Source organism: Ursus maritimus, unplaced genomic scaffold (genome assembly GCF_017311325.1).
Source record: "Ursus maritimus isolate PB19 unplaced genomic scaffold, ASM1731132v1 scaffold_10, whole genome shotgun sequence".
NCBI classification, from domain to species: domain Eukaryota; kingdom Metazoa; phylum Chordata; class Mammalia; order Carnivora; family Ursidae; genus Ursus; species Ursus maritimus.
This window is the reverse complement of record NW_024423344.1, coordinates 25,545,461-25,562,749: the sequence shown is the minus strand read 5'-3', so window position 1 is coordinate 25,562,749 and position 17,289 is coordinate 25,545,461. Positions and strand designations below refer to the sequence as shown.

The following is a 17,289-nucleotide window of genomic DNA, read 5'->3' as shown; positions in this document are numbered from 1 at the left end:
GTTTTCTTCCCTTTCCTCAACACACCCCCTCGCAGGATGGGGGGAGGGTCTGTGATCAGATAACAGTGGATAATGAGTCACTGTCACGCCATGAGAGCCATCGCTGTCAGCCACAGATATACCTGGAGCCACGCCTCTGAGAAGAGAAAGGGAAAGGACTAAGGCAGAGGTGAGGAGGGAGGGAGCCCACAAAGAGAAGGGTTCCCAGACACCCATCAGAGGAGGACTCTGCTGGACCACTTGGCACTGAAATGGAAAAACGAATGATTTACACCATCATCTGGACCCTGGGAGTTTTTGTGATCGTCCAATAGCAAGACTTCCTTTCTAGGAATGAACTATTCCTTAAGTTTCCCCTGCGATCGTGGGTATACTTTTGGGGAGGAGTGTCACAGTAGAAAGCCAAGAGGAACTTAAATAGGGTGGAGTGTTTCTTTCTGCAGATATGGCCTCAGGACAGGGCTGGGGTAAGGATTTTACCATACTGCATGCACTAGGGGCCAGGTGGCCAAAACCATGGAGAAGGCAGGGTGACTGAGAGCAGGCAAAAATCACACAATGAAAATAATAACAAATATAAATAATATGTAATATGTATAATAATAATAAAATACACCAGGCTTACTAGCAGATTCCTTTGTCCATGAAGAGCCTTGCAGGGAAGAGCTGTGTTTCTTGGTGCTAGAGCTATCGTCTGTGGGAGGAAGGGGTTCAGGTGAACCTGTTGGAGATGGGCCAGGGCGATGATCTTAGGGTCCCCAAGGGTGGGCTGTAACCCAAGGTGGGAGCACTTGCATATGTGCCAGTGACTCTGATGAAATAAAATAGCACATAGAATGTATCTGGCATGGCGTTGGTGCTCGTTAGTTTAATGTTAGCTTCTGTTATGGGTTGAATTGTATCCCCCACCCCGCAAAAGGTATGTTGAAGTAAAAACCCCCAAATACTTCAGAATACGACCTTATTTGGAAATAGAATCATCGCAGACGTGATGAAGATGTGGTTATACTGGAGTAGGGTGGACCCTTTGTCCATAATGACTGGGTCTCTATAAGGAGAGGAGAACAGTTGCAGACACACGGCGGGAGAAGGCCCTGTGATGGCCGAGGCAGAGATGCAAGTGCTGTAGATGCAAATCCAGGAGGGGCAAGGACTGTGAACAACCTTCAGAAGCCAGGGGAGAAGCAAGGGAGGGTACTCCCCTACAGGTTTCAGAGGGAGCAAGGTCCTGCCAATGATGTTGACTTCTGGTTTCCAGAACTGGGAGACAATAAATTTCTGTTGTTTTGAGCCATTCATTTCACGGTCCTTTGTTTGGGCAGCCCTAGGAAATGAACACAGCGAGTTCCCTCTTTGTTTAGACTTCCCAGGTGCAGGTGCTTCTGTGAGATGCATCTCTAAGGGAAAACTTCTAATAGTACAAGAGTTAACCACTAGAAACCGTTGGAGGAACAGAACACAAGTGTTGATAAGGATGTGGAAAAACTGGAACACTTGTGAGCTGTTGATGGGAATGTAAAAGGATGGCGCGGCAGCTCTGGGAAAACAGTATGGCGGTTCTTCGAAAAATTAAAAATAAAACTGTAAGTAATCCAGCAATCCTACTTCTGGGTATATATCCAAAAGAATTTAAAGCAGGATCTTGAAGAGATATTTGCATACTCATTACAGCATTACTCACAATAGCCAAGAGCTAGGAACAACCCGTGGGGCGCCTGGGTGGCACAGCGGTTAAGCGTCTGCCTTCAGCTCAGGGCGTGATCCTGACATTGCGGGATCGAGCCCCACATCAGGCTCCTCCGCTATGAGCCTGCTTCTTCCTCTCCTCCTCCCCCTGCTTGTGTTCCCTCTCTCGCTGGCTGTCTCTATCTCTGTCGAATAAATAAATAAAATCTTTAAAATAAAAAAAAAAGAGGTAGGAACAACCCAAATGTTTATTAGTAGGTGAATAGGTAAAGACAATATAATCTATAAATACGAAAGAATATAATGCAGCCTTAAAAAAGGAGATCCTGTCACAATGTGGAGGAACATTGAGGACATTATGCTAAGTAAAATAAACCAGTCATGAAAAGACAAATACTGTGTGATTCTACTCCTTTGAGGTGTCTAAAGTAGTCAAAATTACAGAAATAGAAAGTAGAAAGGTGGTTGCCAAGGGTTGGGAGGGGGAATTAGACTTTCAATTTTGCAAGATGAAAAACTTCCAGAGATCTGTTTGCAACAGGGATATGAATATAGTTAACACTACTGAATTGTATACTTAAAAATGCTTAAGATAATAAATTTATTGTTATATGTTTATGACCACAATGAAAAAAATGAAATTTAAAAAAAGAAACACTTGGAGAAGTTCCCCTTTCAAATGAAAGTAATAAATAGGAATGATTTATTATATATATAATAGTAATAAAACATATCAGGCTTACTGGCAGATTCCTTTCTCTGGGAAGGACCTTGCCTTGTGGGGCAGAGCTCATGCTCCTGGGCCCTAGAAGCACCTTCTGTCGGAGGAAGGGCCTCAACTGAACTTGCTGGAAGTGAGCAATCAATTCTTTGACGATGTGTGTAATTACCTTCTTGGTTTTGCCATACATGTATCTTTGAATTCTTGTACATTGGATTTTCTTAAAGCAAGGCTTGCTTGTAATTTAGGTGTGGAAGATTCCAGGGGCAGTTATGGTGTCCCTGGATCTGGCTGAGCCTGGTCCACTGCTCTCTTCCCCCACAAATGGCATAATGTGGAACTGGAGCTCTCTGCCTAATAAGAGGCTTAGGAAACAGAAGAAGGCTCCCATTTAACAGTCTGTAGAGGCAAATGATTTGACAGAATTGAGGCCAGGGAGCAGGGCCGCCCCTTTCACGAAGCCCAGACGTCAGCACTCTGGTCTTAATGCAGTTTCTACATGCAGTATAATAAAAACATGTATTTGGTTTTTGTTCCCAGTTCCTGGCATGGAACTCCTAAAACCCTTGGAATTTCCTGAGTGGTCAAAGGATCTTTTCTGGAACACACCTGGGTTTATGCTAATGCAGTGACTCTTGGTGGCCCCTAGATGGTTTCAGGATAGGCACTGGTCTCCAGAGGAATGGGCCATGTAATTAGAGGGTTGGAACTTTCAGCATCCCACCCCTCCAGCTCCGGGAAAGGGAGGGGTTGGGCTGGAAATTTTCCATCTCCAATGGCCAATGATTTAATCAACCATGACCGGGTAATTAAACCTCAATAAAAACCCTCACGTGGTAGGGTCAGGAGAGCTTCTGGGTTGGTGAACACTTGGAGAAGCTAGGAGGGCAGTAGGACCTGTGAGGATGTGGCAGCTCCGTGTTCTTCTCTCCCCACACCTTGCCCTAAGCATCTTCCATTTGTTTCTGAGTTGTATCTTTTGTAGTAAGACTAATTGTAAGTAAGGTGTTTTCCTGGGTTTTGTTAGCTATCCTAGCAAATTAGTAAAGCTGAGGAGGGGTTTGTGGGAGCCCCCCTTTCATAGCTGGTGAGTCAGAAATACTGGTGGCCTGGGAGTGGTGTCTGGTATCTGAAGTGGGGACCGTCTTGTGGGACTGAGCCCTTTAAGGTGACCTGACACCAACTCCAGGTAGACTGTGTCAGAATTGAATTATAGGAGATCCGGTTGGCCTCAGAGAATTTGAGAATTGGTTGGTGTCAGAAAATATCTCAGACTCCATATCTTCTCTTAGTCTGGAATGAGTTCAGTTTGGGTTTCTTCCTTCTTGAGTGATACAACTCCCAAGTAGAAGATGCTAGCTCTAGAGAGAGGATAGGGATCTCAGCCCAGCCAGGCAGTGGGGATGGGAATAGCAGCAAGGATGAACAAACAAGGGGTTAATGTTTGGGTTATTGTGTGTCACACTGACCGTGACTGACCAGGTAGACACAACCAGGGTGAACTCTTCCTGACCGTCAGATGCCTTGTTCCCACCTGTGATGCTCAGAGAGACCATGAGCCCTGAAAAACACCATATTGTTTTGTGATGTCACCTCTGGAATGTTCTGAGTGTTTTGGTGACCAGCTCCTGCACAGGACCTATACCTGGCACCTAACACTGGTATGGCTTTTTACTTGAGGTAGAAGTTATAATCTTAGAAAAGGTAGGGAATATGGGTATCTCTGCTCCAAAGACTTTAGGGAAGGTTTTTATACCAACTATAATACCTGCTGAATTTCTGTCCAGAGATCAGCATCTTGTCAGATACCATCTCCACATTCTTTCAGACACAGATTTTCATAATGTACATAGTTGACAAGAGGGGATAAGTGAGTAGAAAGTCTTCTGTTTTTCAGGTTGAGCAATTGAGGCTCAAAGGATGGGCTGGGAAGCAGAAATTGTCTTGTTTTCTCTTTTCCACAGCACTCGAGGCCAAATATTACAAGAAAAAGAGATACCAGATCTGAAAGCCTAGAAATCCCAATCAATGTGGTTCTACCTCAGGTAGGGATAATCACAGAAGGTTGTCACTTTCTTGTAGCCAGAATAGCCCTCCTCTTTCAAAACTGTAGCAAGATACTGTAGAATGAGCAGAGTAGTCAGGACCTCTAGTTGCCAATCAGCCTTGTGCCAAGGGGGAGTTCACTGAGCCGCTCTGGGTCTTGGGTTTGTCATCCCTCAAATGAGGAAGGTGGGTTTGGTGACCTGGTAAGACCTTCCGGCCCTCATACCACTTAAAGTATCTATGACACTGAAATAAGCCACTCTTCCCAGACTTTGATCTTTTGGTGCTTGCTGTTGTACAACCAACCACTCCGGATTTCGGGGGGAGAATTAGAACTGGGACTTGGAACCAAATGCATATGGCTGAATCCAAGAGTGGAAAGCCTAGGACCTGGACCAAAAGGTACAGGGTTATTTGGAGGTGCCAAGAGAATTGAGGCCTGCTGTATACCAAAGACAAGAGTGGAAGGGGGACTCCGGAGGGAGGCCAGTGAACAGATGAAGTCCTGACAGGCTGGAGAGTCTCAGGTCTCCTCCTCAGGTCTCCTAAGCAGCCGTTTCCTTGGCGGGGATCTCCTGACTGGATTGTTCCTCCTGCTGCTATGTCATAAAGGGGGTAGCCTTGCTTTTCCAGAGTCACCTAAGGCCCTGTTGGAAGATCATGGCTGTACAACCAGAGGGGCTGAAATGTAGGCTGGAGGAATCCAATGTGGAGGTAACTACCTAAAAGCTAGATACGGGATGTGTAGGAAAGGATCGAGTGCCTGTGGGCATCCTACATACATGTATTTATTTATAACGTGTATATTTAATATATACTTACATATATAATATATAACTACATAATTACATAGAATACATATAATAAAATTACATATATGTTTTCTAAGACCATCTCTTAAGGATTTTCCGAAGAACAGGATTACAACAAAGACCTTCAGCATTCTTTCAATAGGTGGAGATAATTGTAACAATCCTGGCAAGTATGAACGTTCTGGCTCTTTGTTTTCACATTATCCTTATAACTTTGTTATAAGGTGCAGCCACTTCATCAGTTTCAGCTCATGAAGCCTAGAATATAAGCTAACTTTGTCCTGATAGTTAGACGGGATGGCTTGCCCACAGGGTTCCTATAGCTCCAGGAACCTTCCTTTTAGGTCTTACTCTTGCCACTGAAATGCCATGTCACTCTGCTGCCCTGAGGGTGGGTGTTGCTCCTATGGTTTGTTCACAGCCCACAAAGATCAATCTTGGCATCACTAAGGGACAGGAAGAGGGTGCCAACCTGGGGGTGGGGCTGGGGATGGAGGAGGGAATAGGATTTGAAATAGTGGTCATGTGATAGAAAGATTGGAAAAAGTCTCCCTGCTTAGCTCCCAGAAAGAGGACAGCGGGACGGAGGAGAGAAGGGGAACAAACTGGGGAGTGCTTTAAGAAGGCTCCAGGTGGTTCTGGGGCCAGGCATTTCCTGCACGGCAGGACCTGGTGCTGCTGGGGGGGTCTTGGAGGGCACAGAGGGCACAGAGTGTATACCCTACTTGGGCAGATGTGGCCTCATGGGTACACCTGCCAAGGAGACCCAAGTCATAGACCAGGTTTCAGACACTTGCCAGGATGCTCTAGGCTGGCACTCTGGGGATGGGGCACGGGTATCTCTGGACTGTGCCACCACCAGGACTGTGAAGGGACCAGTGTACTTGTTAGACGTCCCCAAATGAGATGATGCATGGCTTGGGGGAAAGGATTGACCTGGTGAACAAGGGGAAGAAAAAAAAATGGACAGAGCACTGATTTGACCATGTGACAGGCACTGGGCCATGCTAGTGTGTGGCAGGGATTGTACTGGCTTGGGAACTGGGAATCCCAGCAGCCTCTCTAGTAATGGCAGAGCTGGAGTGAGGGGCTGGAACCCAGGCCAGCATCCATTCTCTCCACTACACCATGAGGTAGGCATATGCCACCTGATGGGGCCAGGTCACATCTTAGCTCTCTCTGTCTGTTCTCTTGCTTTTAGGAAATAGCACCTCCTCTCTCCACATCCTCACTGCCTGTCCCTAAGCCCCTTGCATGTATTTACCACATGCTGCTTCATTCTGGCACCGAGCTCATCCATTTCTGCGTCTCCAGAAAGTGCCGCTGGCTTCCCAGCTCCCAATCATACTGGGCATTTGGGCTTCTCAGTTACACTGCAAATACCTGTGGTTCACTATTTGTTATCACCCTTAGGTCTTTGGTATTATTGATTTCCAGTTTTTCTTCTCACATTAAATATTTCTGTTTTCTGATCTATTTCCCAACAGCGCATTCACTTGCCAGCCATCAAGGTTATTTCCTGCCCCAGCTAGCTGACCTGGTTGCTTCTGCACATAATGATTCCGTTCTCCCAGGCTTCCTTCGCTCTCCCATGAGTGCTCTCAGTGAGTCTCATGAAGGCACTGTTTACGGCTGGATCCTTAGAGAAGGGGCCACAGCAGATCAGCACGAGCTCCGACAGCACCCTCCAATGCCCCGCTCAGGCCTCCCCTTCTCACTCTCCTTTGGGCTTGTTCTTCAAGAACGAGAAGCTATGGAGTCTGCTAACAATCCCCACCTCTCTCCCAGTTGGAGTAACTTCTAGGAGGATTTCAGGAGATCCTGTGTTAAACAGTTACCCAAAACTATCACATATGGTGACATTTTTATCCTTATTGCTATTAATTTTATAATTCTCCCCAAATCAATCACATTGACCTGCGAATTATCCTCTTACCTGCTAGCATTTAGTAAAACCAGCATTGGCTGTATCGTGGTACTAGGCAGCTGAGTTAATTTAACAATGGGACAATGAGACTCAGCCTCATCCCCTCATCCGAAATTAGTAGCATACCCAGCTCTTCCCTCCAGCACCCTGGGGCCTCTCAGCTTCATATGCCTGAACAGTACCTCAGATGGCTAATATTCTCTGATTATAACCTTCTGTAATGTTGGGAAAGTAGGTGTTTAAAAAACTTGGGTGAATAGGTTTGGAGTTTACTGGGGCGTTTAGACATCTCTTCTGGTCTGTGGTAGCCATAGTTCTCCAGGAGTGGAGAGAACTTTAGAGCATGTCAGCTAAGCTTGCCCAGTTAGTGTCCAGTCCTCCCCAAACACTTTAGATGGGAGACCACCAACCTCAGAACTCCATCCCGGAAGGTCCCGCTCAGAGAGTCCTGTTCCTTAGAAACTCCACAGTATTAGTTAGAGACCTTGGTCTTAATCACTTCCCCTTTGTTCCTTGTGTCCCCCCCCCCCCGCCCCATTGGCCATTCTTCCTCCATGCTCTCCATTTGGCACAAGGCCAATGGACAAAGGCACTCAGTAGTTGGTGATTTCAAGCATTTTCCTTGCAGGACCACTTGTACTTAAAAAGGAGACGCCAGGGAGAGGGCCAGGCCTGATGCTAAGGAGGGATTCCCATCCACAGGTGGGATTCAGGCTCTGTGAGGGAGATGTCTGTGCCCAGGCCTCTTTCTGGATCCCTGGCACTAAAGCATCTTAGGTTACAACAGTGAGCAGGTGCTCCTGAGGGCAGAGTCTCTTGGTTGTCTTCCTAACAAGGTGATGGAAAGCTTTGAGGAGCCCATGGCCTATTGTATTCCCCTTCTGGCATGCATCCTTGTTTTGTATCCATCCTTTCATAAAGAAGCCAAGCTTTTCCTCTTCCGTCTACTGGTTCTGTATCCCTGTAGGAGGCCATTTCCCATAGATCAGGGAAGAGACAATCTTTCCTCCATGGGAAATGAGGGCCATGGCTGCTCTGGGAGCTTGTATCGTGCTGCCAGAGGCTCTACCTCCCAGGCTTAGAAGAACTTTTCATAGTTCTCTCGAAAGGCCCAGACATCTTGTTAGGCCTCAAGGACATCAAGGACAGATTTGCTTAGCCCATGAAATGACACCATTGGCTGAAGAGACCTACTGAGAAGGGGCTGGCTTCAACATAGGCTGAGAAGTCCTGGGGTTTTATACCTCATGTGTCTGCCTAGCTCACATGCTCACTCCTTGGAAAGCCCTTTAGTAAATAAATATATTTAGCATTTGCTCTAGTGCTTTAGGGCAGGAATATTGATGCCTTACCCGCAGAAATGGTCAACTGTTTGGTCTTTATGACTGCTTACTTACCACTTTCTTGGCCTTTCGCCCCAATCCCAGGAAGTAGGCAGAGCAGCTATGTTTAGGTTTTATTTTAGAGGTGACATTCAGAGAATCGAAGTGACTCTCTCAAGGGCACTCAAAAATGGAACTTTTCAGCCCAAAGCTGCTGGGAATTTGGGGTCTCTACCCTCATTGGATTATAGTTTCAATATGGGGACATGGAAACCAGCATGCATGAGCGCAGGGGGCAGCCTCCTTTAAGGATTACGTAGAGTGACCTAGGGTTTTGTGGAATTCACAGAGGAAAGCCCCACTGCTATAGATTTTCCACCAGACAGTAACAGCTGTGCAGTTTAAAAATACAAATCGAAATGAAGCTATAACTTCACCAAATCTGCCAAATATATTAAGTCATATGAAATCACCACTTTTGTGGGCTACAGTGTCAATGGTTTCACATCGTTCAATCTAATTGCTTCCTTACCTTTCCGTGCATTTTGGTTGATTAGTTCACGGGCAAGGACTCATTATACCTCCACTGTATGTGAAGTGTGCTAGGCATATCAAAAATAAATAGATAAAAAAGGGACAGGTCACTGTCCTTAGAGTACTGTAATTTATCCGTTTGGGGAGAAGATGGGACAGGGTAGAAGAGAACCACTGCAAAGTAATGATATCAACACATGCAAAATAAAATATCAGGGCATTGTGAAGGGCGAGAATGAGTGTGTGGTTTGGAGTTAGATACACTGTTTTAAACCCTGGCTCTTCCCCCTTGCTGGCTATGTGATCCTAGGTACAACCTGGCAGTTCTTCTCTGTAAGATATTACATAAGAATATGGAAATCAATTAGCATATCATCACATAATAGTCATTAGTCATAGTAAGTGTTATTTCCGTTTTCTTGTTCTATGTATCTTCCTTTAAGAAAATCTAAGCATCTTCTCTTCTGAATCTGCAGTAATCATCTTTGTAGCTCTCTATAAACAAAGAAAATGTCACATATTCTCCTTTCATTTTTGAACTCCACAACAAACTCCCTGAAAGAAATAGGGCAGATGTTAGGAAGATTGCTGTGGTTGGTTGTACAGGTTGTGCACTGCAACAGCAGTTGTGACTGGCACCCTCTAAAGTTGGTCATTGTACAAACATATGGGGTGGCTCTGAATCATGTTTTCATCTACATTTTCTAGATATGGAAATGTAGGCACAGAAATGAAATGATTTTGTAAAGGTCATGCACTCATACAGTATAGAGCCCGGACTCTTTTTGGATTTTGTGATGTCTGGTCCCTTTTGCCCCATATCTTATAGCCTACATTAAAGCCTGTTACTCTTTGACCTCCCTCATTTGCACCAAGCCATAACTGGTGCTATTCACTGAATTTTCAAAGTGACTGAAAGTTCCCTGGAGGCAGGGTCTGAGACCAGATGCCAAATTAATGTTAGTTGATTCATCAACATAAATGTGGAGGGCGAATTGGTGCAAGAACATTCAGAGTGGAAATAGACTTAGGGTGGGGAGTTTTCACAAGGCCAGGAAAGAGTCTGTCTTTCTTTTTCTTTTTCCTTTTCTTTTCTTTCTTTCTTTCTTTCTTTCTTTCTTTCTTTCTTTCTTTCTTTCTTTCTTTCTTTCAATCTTTACTAAATTTTATTTTGTGAAGATTGTATTTATTTATTTTGAGAGAGCACACAAGCAGGGGGAGCAGAAGGCAGAGGGAGAAGCAGACTCCCCACTGAGCAGGGAGCCGAATGCGGACTTGATCCCAGGACCCTGGGATCATGACCTGAGCAGAAGGCAGACACTTAACTGACTGAGCCACTCAGGCCATACAAGAAAGAGCCTTTCTTGAAGGACTAAGTCCAGCTAAATCTGATTGAAATTGGGGAAAGAAAGAATTTTTCTTGTCTTAGCATTTTGTCATGTCTTAGAGCTTAATCATGATTCCTGGCATCTCCGAAATGCCTGGATATTTGTTATTTTCCCTTAAATCTCACTTTCAGAAGAAGGTGCTGATTTACTTTAACCTCATCCGTAGGATTGTGGGTTTGATAAAAACAGGTATATTCTTCTAATAACCATTAAAATAAATACATGACTGTTAAAGAATTTTTAAATGTTTTTGTGTTCTATCTAAGACACTAGGCCATGAGGCAACACTGGACTTGACCTCCTTCTCAGTCCTGTCTGGGAACAGGAGGGAAGATACAGGACTAGTCATGAGAGGAGGACTGGGTTCTGGGGAAGGAAGCAAAGGGGACCTATTAGCCTGTCAATACTTCCTGGATCGGGTGCTGTGGGCATGTAACCGAGATGGCATGTGTGGGAAGCACCGACCACTTATAGAATGGGACAGGACGTTAAGGTTGGTAAAGAGGGTTGCTAGGGCCATAGTGGTGCCCATTTATAAATATGGATCCACTGGACCAGAGAAAGTTAGAGCAAGAGGACATTTAGAGATCATGTCACTGACCCCTCATTATACAGAGGATGTGACCAAGGTCACCTGATAGCACGCATAAGGATAAGGGCCCGAGTATCCAGATTGTTCATAGCTAGTGATCCGCCACCCACATGGTAAGGTTTTATTTAGTGCATTTCTGCTGAGGGGACAGTCGAAAGTTACTTGGGTACCCAAGGCAGCATGAAAGCAGCTGGATATGATGATTTAAAGACCATCATGGATACTCTAAACAGTAATCAACAGTAGAAAGAACTAGTGATTCATCTTTGGATGCTCAGTTGGATCAAGATGCATATCTCTGATCGAAATGAAATAGTCATAAAATAGAAATAAGACAATTGGGGAATTTTGAACACTTAATATTTGCCAATATTAAGTGATCATTGTTAATGGTATTGACACTTTGTCGAAAAGATATGCATAAATGTATTTCTGGGTAAAATAACATGATGTCTACACTTTGCTTTAAAAGAACGCAGTGGCGGGGGCATGATGGCAGCGTTGGGTGGATGTACAGATGAAACGCGCGTGGCCTAGACTTGGTAACTGCTGATGCTGGGTGAGGGGTACGTGACGTTTAATGGGCTCTTCCCTCTCTCTCTGTGTATGTTTGAAGTTTTCCATAATACGAAGTTAACACAAAACTATCTTCACCCCCTAACTACTGCAAGTCCTTTGTTAAATCCATGGCGATTTCCTGGGTGTGTGCCTCACCCGTGTAAGTTCAGGCATCCAGGACTGGGTTGGTGACTTTAGTGGGTGAACTTGCTTTGGTTATTTAACTTCGACTCTGAGTTTGCTTCTCCATCTGTAAAATGGTATAATAATAGCAAGACTTCATTAAGTCAGTGTTGCGAGGGTTAAATTAACTCAGTGTGCAGAATGCTCAGCTTAAGGCCTGGCACAAAATGGGAGCTCGATACTTGTTTCCTTCTTCCTTTTTCTTCTCAAGATTGGGATCCACACTGTTGACTAAAGCCACCATTTCCACAGTAATGTTTTCTAGAGCGAGATCCTGCTGTGGTGGAGGCCTGCATTGGAGGGAGAGGACCTTTCATGATCTGCTCCTTAGTGACTGTGGCTAATCTTCCCAGAAAACTGGGACCAAGGGATCTTAAATGGGCTGCGCTGCCCACAGTGACATTCATTCTGGTTGCAGTTTCAGCCACAAGAGCCAATGTGCTTTCCCAATTGAGAAATATGAAAACCATGGAGACTGGATTTATTTAAAGTAAATAAGGTTCTGATTGCAGAATGCCCCTGTACCCTCACTCTCTAGAAGATTAAGCACATCCTTATAAAGTTAATGACATGTGCTTATTGCAAAGTTAATAGCATAGAACCGTGCCTTCTATTTATCTAGCTCTTTGGGTTTTAAAGAATTCTAGCCAACATGATACACCGTGCAAATTATATTTTCCCTCTATACCCATATATATAACACAGATAACCTGACTTGTTTTCTATCTTCTCTATTTGTAAAATTGTGAAAATAACCTAAGAAATGAGGCATTGATATTTGGAGAGCATTGTAATGTACTTCAGATGAAATGCTTTTGTAGTATTTAGAAGTAGCTATCATGATCCAATTTTTATTTAAATTCATTGCTGCAATTGTTGCCTCTACTCTAGGACACATACCACCTGTTCACCACTTTCCGAGTACACCTCAGAATTCTTCCATTAGCAAAACGTACATTTCTTGATAACAATACCTTACGTTTCGATGGCACTTGGCAGTTTTAAAAACACTTTTGCAATCGTTATCTCATTCAATCCTCACAACGGTGTGGTGCACCAAACAAGGCATGTTTTTATTTCCATTTTATGGGTGCATTTCATTGACTTTAAATGTTGGAAGGTGTCTTTAAAAAAAAAAAGATTTACTTATTTATTTTAGACTGAGAGAGAGAGCGTGTGTGTGTGGGGGGGGGACAGAGGGAGAGAATCTTCAAGCAGATTCTGGCTGAGTGCAGAACCTGACATGGGCCTCAATCCCACGACCCATGAGATCACAACCTGAGTCGAAACCAAGAGTTGTATGCTCAGCCAATGAAGCTACCCAGGTGCCCCTTGAAGGTGCCTTTAAGATCAGGGAGTCTGGTTCTCTCGTCTTCACTAGTAAAAAAATTTGGGTCTCAGAGAGGGTGAGAGTTTCCAGGGACCAGGATGAGAATTCCTGTGACCCCCAGTCTTAACATCTTGGTCTTTAACCCTGGTGTAACCTCCAACTTTGCAAACTGCACATTCTAGCTGACTCAGAGCTGTCCTGACCACCTGCAGCCAGAATTGCTTGAGGGAACTGGTTGGAAATGCAGATTCCTGGACCATAACCCATACCAAGTGAAACAGTCTTACAAGTAGGGAACTCAGAAATCTGCATTTAAGGGGCACCTGGGTGGTTCAATTGGTTAAGTGTCTGCCTTTGGCTCAGGTCATGATCTCAGCCTCACATCCAAATCCCTGCTCAGTGGGGAGTCTGCTTTTCCCTCTCCCTCTGACCCTCCCTCCCCACTCATGCTCTCTCCCTCTCTCTCAAATAAATAAATAAAATCTTAAAAAAAAAAAAGATACCTGTATTTAAAACAGATTCAGCTGATTGTTCTATAATGGAAAGAATAAGAGCTACTGGCTTATTGGATTTAAGCTCTGGGGCTCTGATCCCCTTTTTATATGATGGTCTTGAGATGTATGGGCCACCATCATGATTTCCTCTTCATGAATTCTTTGGTGTCCTTTGCTGTCTTCATTACCACACATTGAATTCTCACTGCTCAATGATATGTCTGTGATGGTGCCCTTCTTGTCCAAAATTACCCACTGGACTCTGCCTTGAGCCTAACATTATGTTGGCGGATATGAAAAGGGGCTGCTGGAAGGACAGACTCAGGGTAGCTAAGAATGAAGGACGAGCCTGAATGGGGCAAGGGAGCAGACTCAGCTGATGGACAGCACCACTATTTTGGACACAGGGATTTGGGTGTCTGTTGGAGTGATTCATGCTGCTGCTCTGCCCGTGCCCGTTGTGGGTACAGCTCTGCAGCTGGGGTCGATTGAGAAGCATGTTTGTTCCTCCTCTAAGGTGACAAAAGTGTGCCAGAGCCCACGTTTCATGCTTTCATACATTATCTCTTTTCATCCTAAAAATAGCTCTGTGAGGAAAGGTAGTAGATGTAGTTTTCCCAAGTTGAAAATGTGGAAACTGAAATGCAGACAACTTGCCATATTCTTGTAACTGACAAAATAGTGGGGCTGGGAATCAAAATATTTGTTGACTCCAAGTCAATGCCTTCAACCTGCACAATATATATGTGATTGCCCTTATTCATGAAGTCCGTATTTGTGTGTTTGCCCACTCACTGAAATCTGTAACCACCCGATCAATCCCTGTGGCACTTTGGTGGTCATTTACAGATGTGCACAGAGTGACGAAAAATTTAAGTCACCTGATGAGTACATTCTACTTTTTTTTAATGTAGTTTTTGAGATTTTATTTATTTATTTGACAGAAAGAGAGAGCACAAGCAGGCAGAGTGGCAGGCAGAGGGAGAAGCAGACTCCCCACCAAGGAGAGAGCTTGATGTGGGGCTCTATCCCAGGATCCTGAGATTATGACCTGAGCAGAAGGCAGATGCTTAACTGAGTCACCCAGTCACCTCTGATGTTCACATTCTACGTAGGAGCCTTTCTTCTGCTCTCACACTGTAAAATGATGTCCTTTGCACCGTTTATTTAGTGCCACATTTTTGACACCTTTTGTGCTTTTTTAGGTGATTTCATGGTTTCAAATGCCACCCCCCCCCCGGTATATTGAAGGGCTGCCTAGTCTAAATGAAAGAAGGTATGCAGTGCCTTATGGAGAAAACATGGGGTAGATATACTTTGTTCAGGCATGAGAGACAGTGCTGTTGGCTTAAAGTTCAGTGTTAATGGATCAGTAATACACACTAAATAAGGTGTCTTTCAACAGAAATACCTATAAATACAAGGTTATGTATTGACTGGTTAACAGAACTGTGGCTAGAGGCTGGCAGGAACCTAACGCTACATTTCTCATAGGAGCAATGGCTTAGTATTCGTGACTTCAGTGTTTGCAGGAATTTTACAGAACAGAACCACTGCAACTAATGAGGATCAGTTGCATTTCCTTGAGAGGACTCCACGAGGCCAAATGCAAAAGGGTCCCCTGGGCCAAGCGGGACCATCAGACTGAGTTAACTGTGGGGTGTCGTGTGAGCAGCCTTGGGGCGTCAGCTCCTTCACTAACTCTGGGCTTCCCTGTTCTCTCCCACAGAGGGGCACAGCCGAGCCTTTCCTGAGGCTGCACAACTTGTACCCTGCCCCGCGCTGTGCCCGGCAGGCCGCCCTGCCCAGACTGAGCCGCCGCGTGGTCAGCCAGCACTCCTACCCACTGAACCGCTTCTCCTCGGTGCCCTTGGACCCCATGGAGCGCCCCACCTCCCAGGCGGACCTCGAGCTGGATTATAACCCTCCACGCGTCCAGCTCAGCGATGAGATGTTTGTCTTCCAGGACGGGCGGTGGGTAAACGAGAACTGCCGCCTCCAGTCCCCCTACTTCTCTCCCTCCTCCTCTTTCCACCATAAGCTGCACCACAAGAGGCTGGCCAAGGAGTACCTGCTGCAGGAGGAGAACAAGGCCCTGCGGGAGGAGAACAAGGCCCTGCGGGAGGAGAACAAGACCCTCCTCAAGGAGAACAAGATCCTGCAGGTCTTCTGGGAGGAGCACAAGGCCACGCTGGGCCGGGAGGAGAGCAGGGCCTCCTCGCCGCTGCTGCACAAGGACAACGTGGCCCTGGAGGTGGTAAAGAAGGACGCGGCCTTGCCGATGCACCGCAGCAAGGAGAACAGCACCCTCCAGCTGCTCAGGGAGGAGAACAGGGCCCTGCAGCTGCTGCTGGAGCAGCGGAAGGCCTACTGGGTCCAGACAGAGGAGAAGGCCGGCCCTGGGGAGGAGCCCAAGCCCGTCCCCTCACCCCATGAGGAGCCTCACGTCCCTGGGCTGCTGCCAGACCAGAGCACAGGCCTCTCCTCCCCTTTCGAGGAGTCCAAGGGGCCCCCGACCCCCCAGGAGGACTCTAAGACGCTGCGGGTCCTGCGCCAGATGGTCAGCAACCTGTCCGGCTCTTCCGGGGACGAGGAGGTCAAGGCCGGCTCTGGCCTGGCCGACGGGAGCCAGTCCTTGGAGCTGCTGAGAGAGATGAACCAGGCGCTGCAGGCCCTGCGGGAGGAGAACCAGAGCCTGCAGATCCTGCGCGAGGAGAACCGGCTCCTGCAGGAGGAGAACAGGGCCCTGCACGTGCTACGTGAGGAGCACCGGATCTTCCAGGAGGAGAACAAGGCCCTGTGGGAGAACAACAAGCTGAAGCTGCAGCAGAAGCTGGTCATCGACACCGTGACCGAGGTCACCGCCCGGATGGAGATGCTCATCGAGGAGCTCTACGCCTTCATGCCCGCCAAGAGCAAGGACCCCAAGAAGCCTAGCAGGGTCTGAGGCCTCCGAGGAGCACTGGGCATGGAGCACTTGGCCAGAGAAGACCTCCCGCCTTCCGGCTGGCTCCCTGGCCGTCAGCCGCCGGCTCGTGCCTGCTGAGGAGCAGAATCACCAGCTTTCCTAAATTCGCAGCAGTAATAAAGGCACGAGGAGGCTGGGGCCCGTTAACACCAGTGTGCTGCTCTGGCTTCTTTTCTCCTTTTTCCAGCTCTTTTGGGTTCACCGCTAAATGGAACAGGCGGTGCGGAGAGTTCCCATAGATCCCCGTCCCCATGCCGGCATGGCCTCCCCGGCGATCCTTGTCCCCCACCAGAGTGGGACAGTGTCACCACCAAGGAGCTTATGGTGGCACACCATTGTCACCCAGGGCTCACGCTTTCGACTAGGGCCCATGCTCAGTACTGCACGTTCCATGGGTTTGCACAAATGTATCTACCATTATAGTAGGAGAGCATTTTCACTGCCTAAAAATCCTCTGCTCTGCCTCTTTGAGCCCCTGGCAACCACGGAGCTTTCCACGGTGTCCTCAGTTTTGCCTTTTCCAGACGTCCTCTTTTGGAGCCTTATGCTTGTAAGCAATATACTTATAAGTTGCCTCCATGTCTTTTCATGGCCTGATAGCTCCTTTTTTTTAGTGCTGAGTCATATTCTACTGTCGGACTGTACCACCATTTATCCATTTATATGCTGAAGGACATCTTGGTCTCTTCTAAGTTTTGGCAGTTAATGAATCTGTCTTCTTTTGTACC

At 46.3% G+C, this 17,289-nt stretch overlaps 1 protein-coding gene across 1 annotated transcript; it reads left to right on the top strand.

The window, feature by feature from the left end:
- Positions 1-3,182: 3,182 nt before the first annotated feature.
- On the top strand, positions 3,183-17,071 carry CBY2 (chibby family member 2). Its single transcript, XM_040620070.1, has 3 exons — positions 3,183-3,212; positions 4,327-4,452; positions 15,323-17,071. Exons 1-3 carry the CDS (start codon positions 3,183-3,185, stop codon positions 16,538-16,540), a joined length of 1,374 nt encoding a protein of 457 aa, XP_040476004.1. The 3' UTR covers positions 16,541-17,071.
- Positions 17,072-17,289: the final 218 nt, after the last annotated feature.

What these genes read in the sequence shown, in the direction of transcription:
- CBY2 (XM_040620070.1), top strand. Translation starts at nt 3,183, where the DNA reads ATGGCCAATGATTTAATCAACCATGACCGG. An exon ending in ATTTAATCAACCATGACCGG is followed by an intron (nt 3,213 to 4,326) that starts GTAATTAAACCT and finishes TGAGGCTCAAAG; the next exon opens with GATGGGCTGGGAAGCAGAAA. An exon ending in TCAATGTGGTTCTACCTCAG is followed by an intron (nt 4,453 to 15,322) that starts GTAGGGATAATC and finishes TCTCTCCCACAG; the next exon opens with AGGGGCACAGCCGAGCCTTT.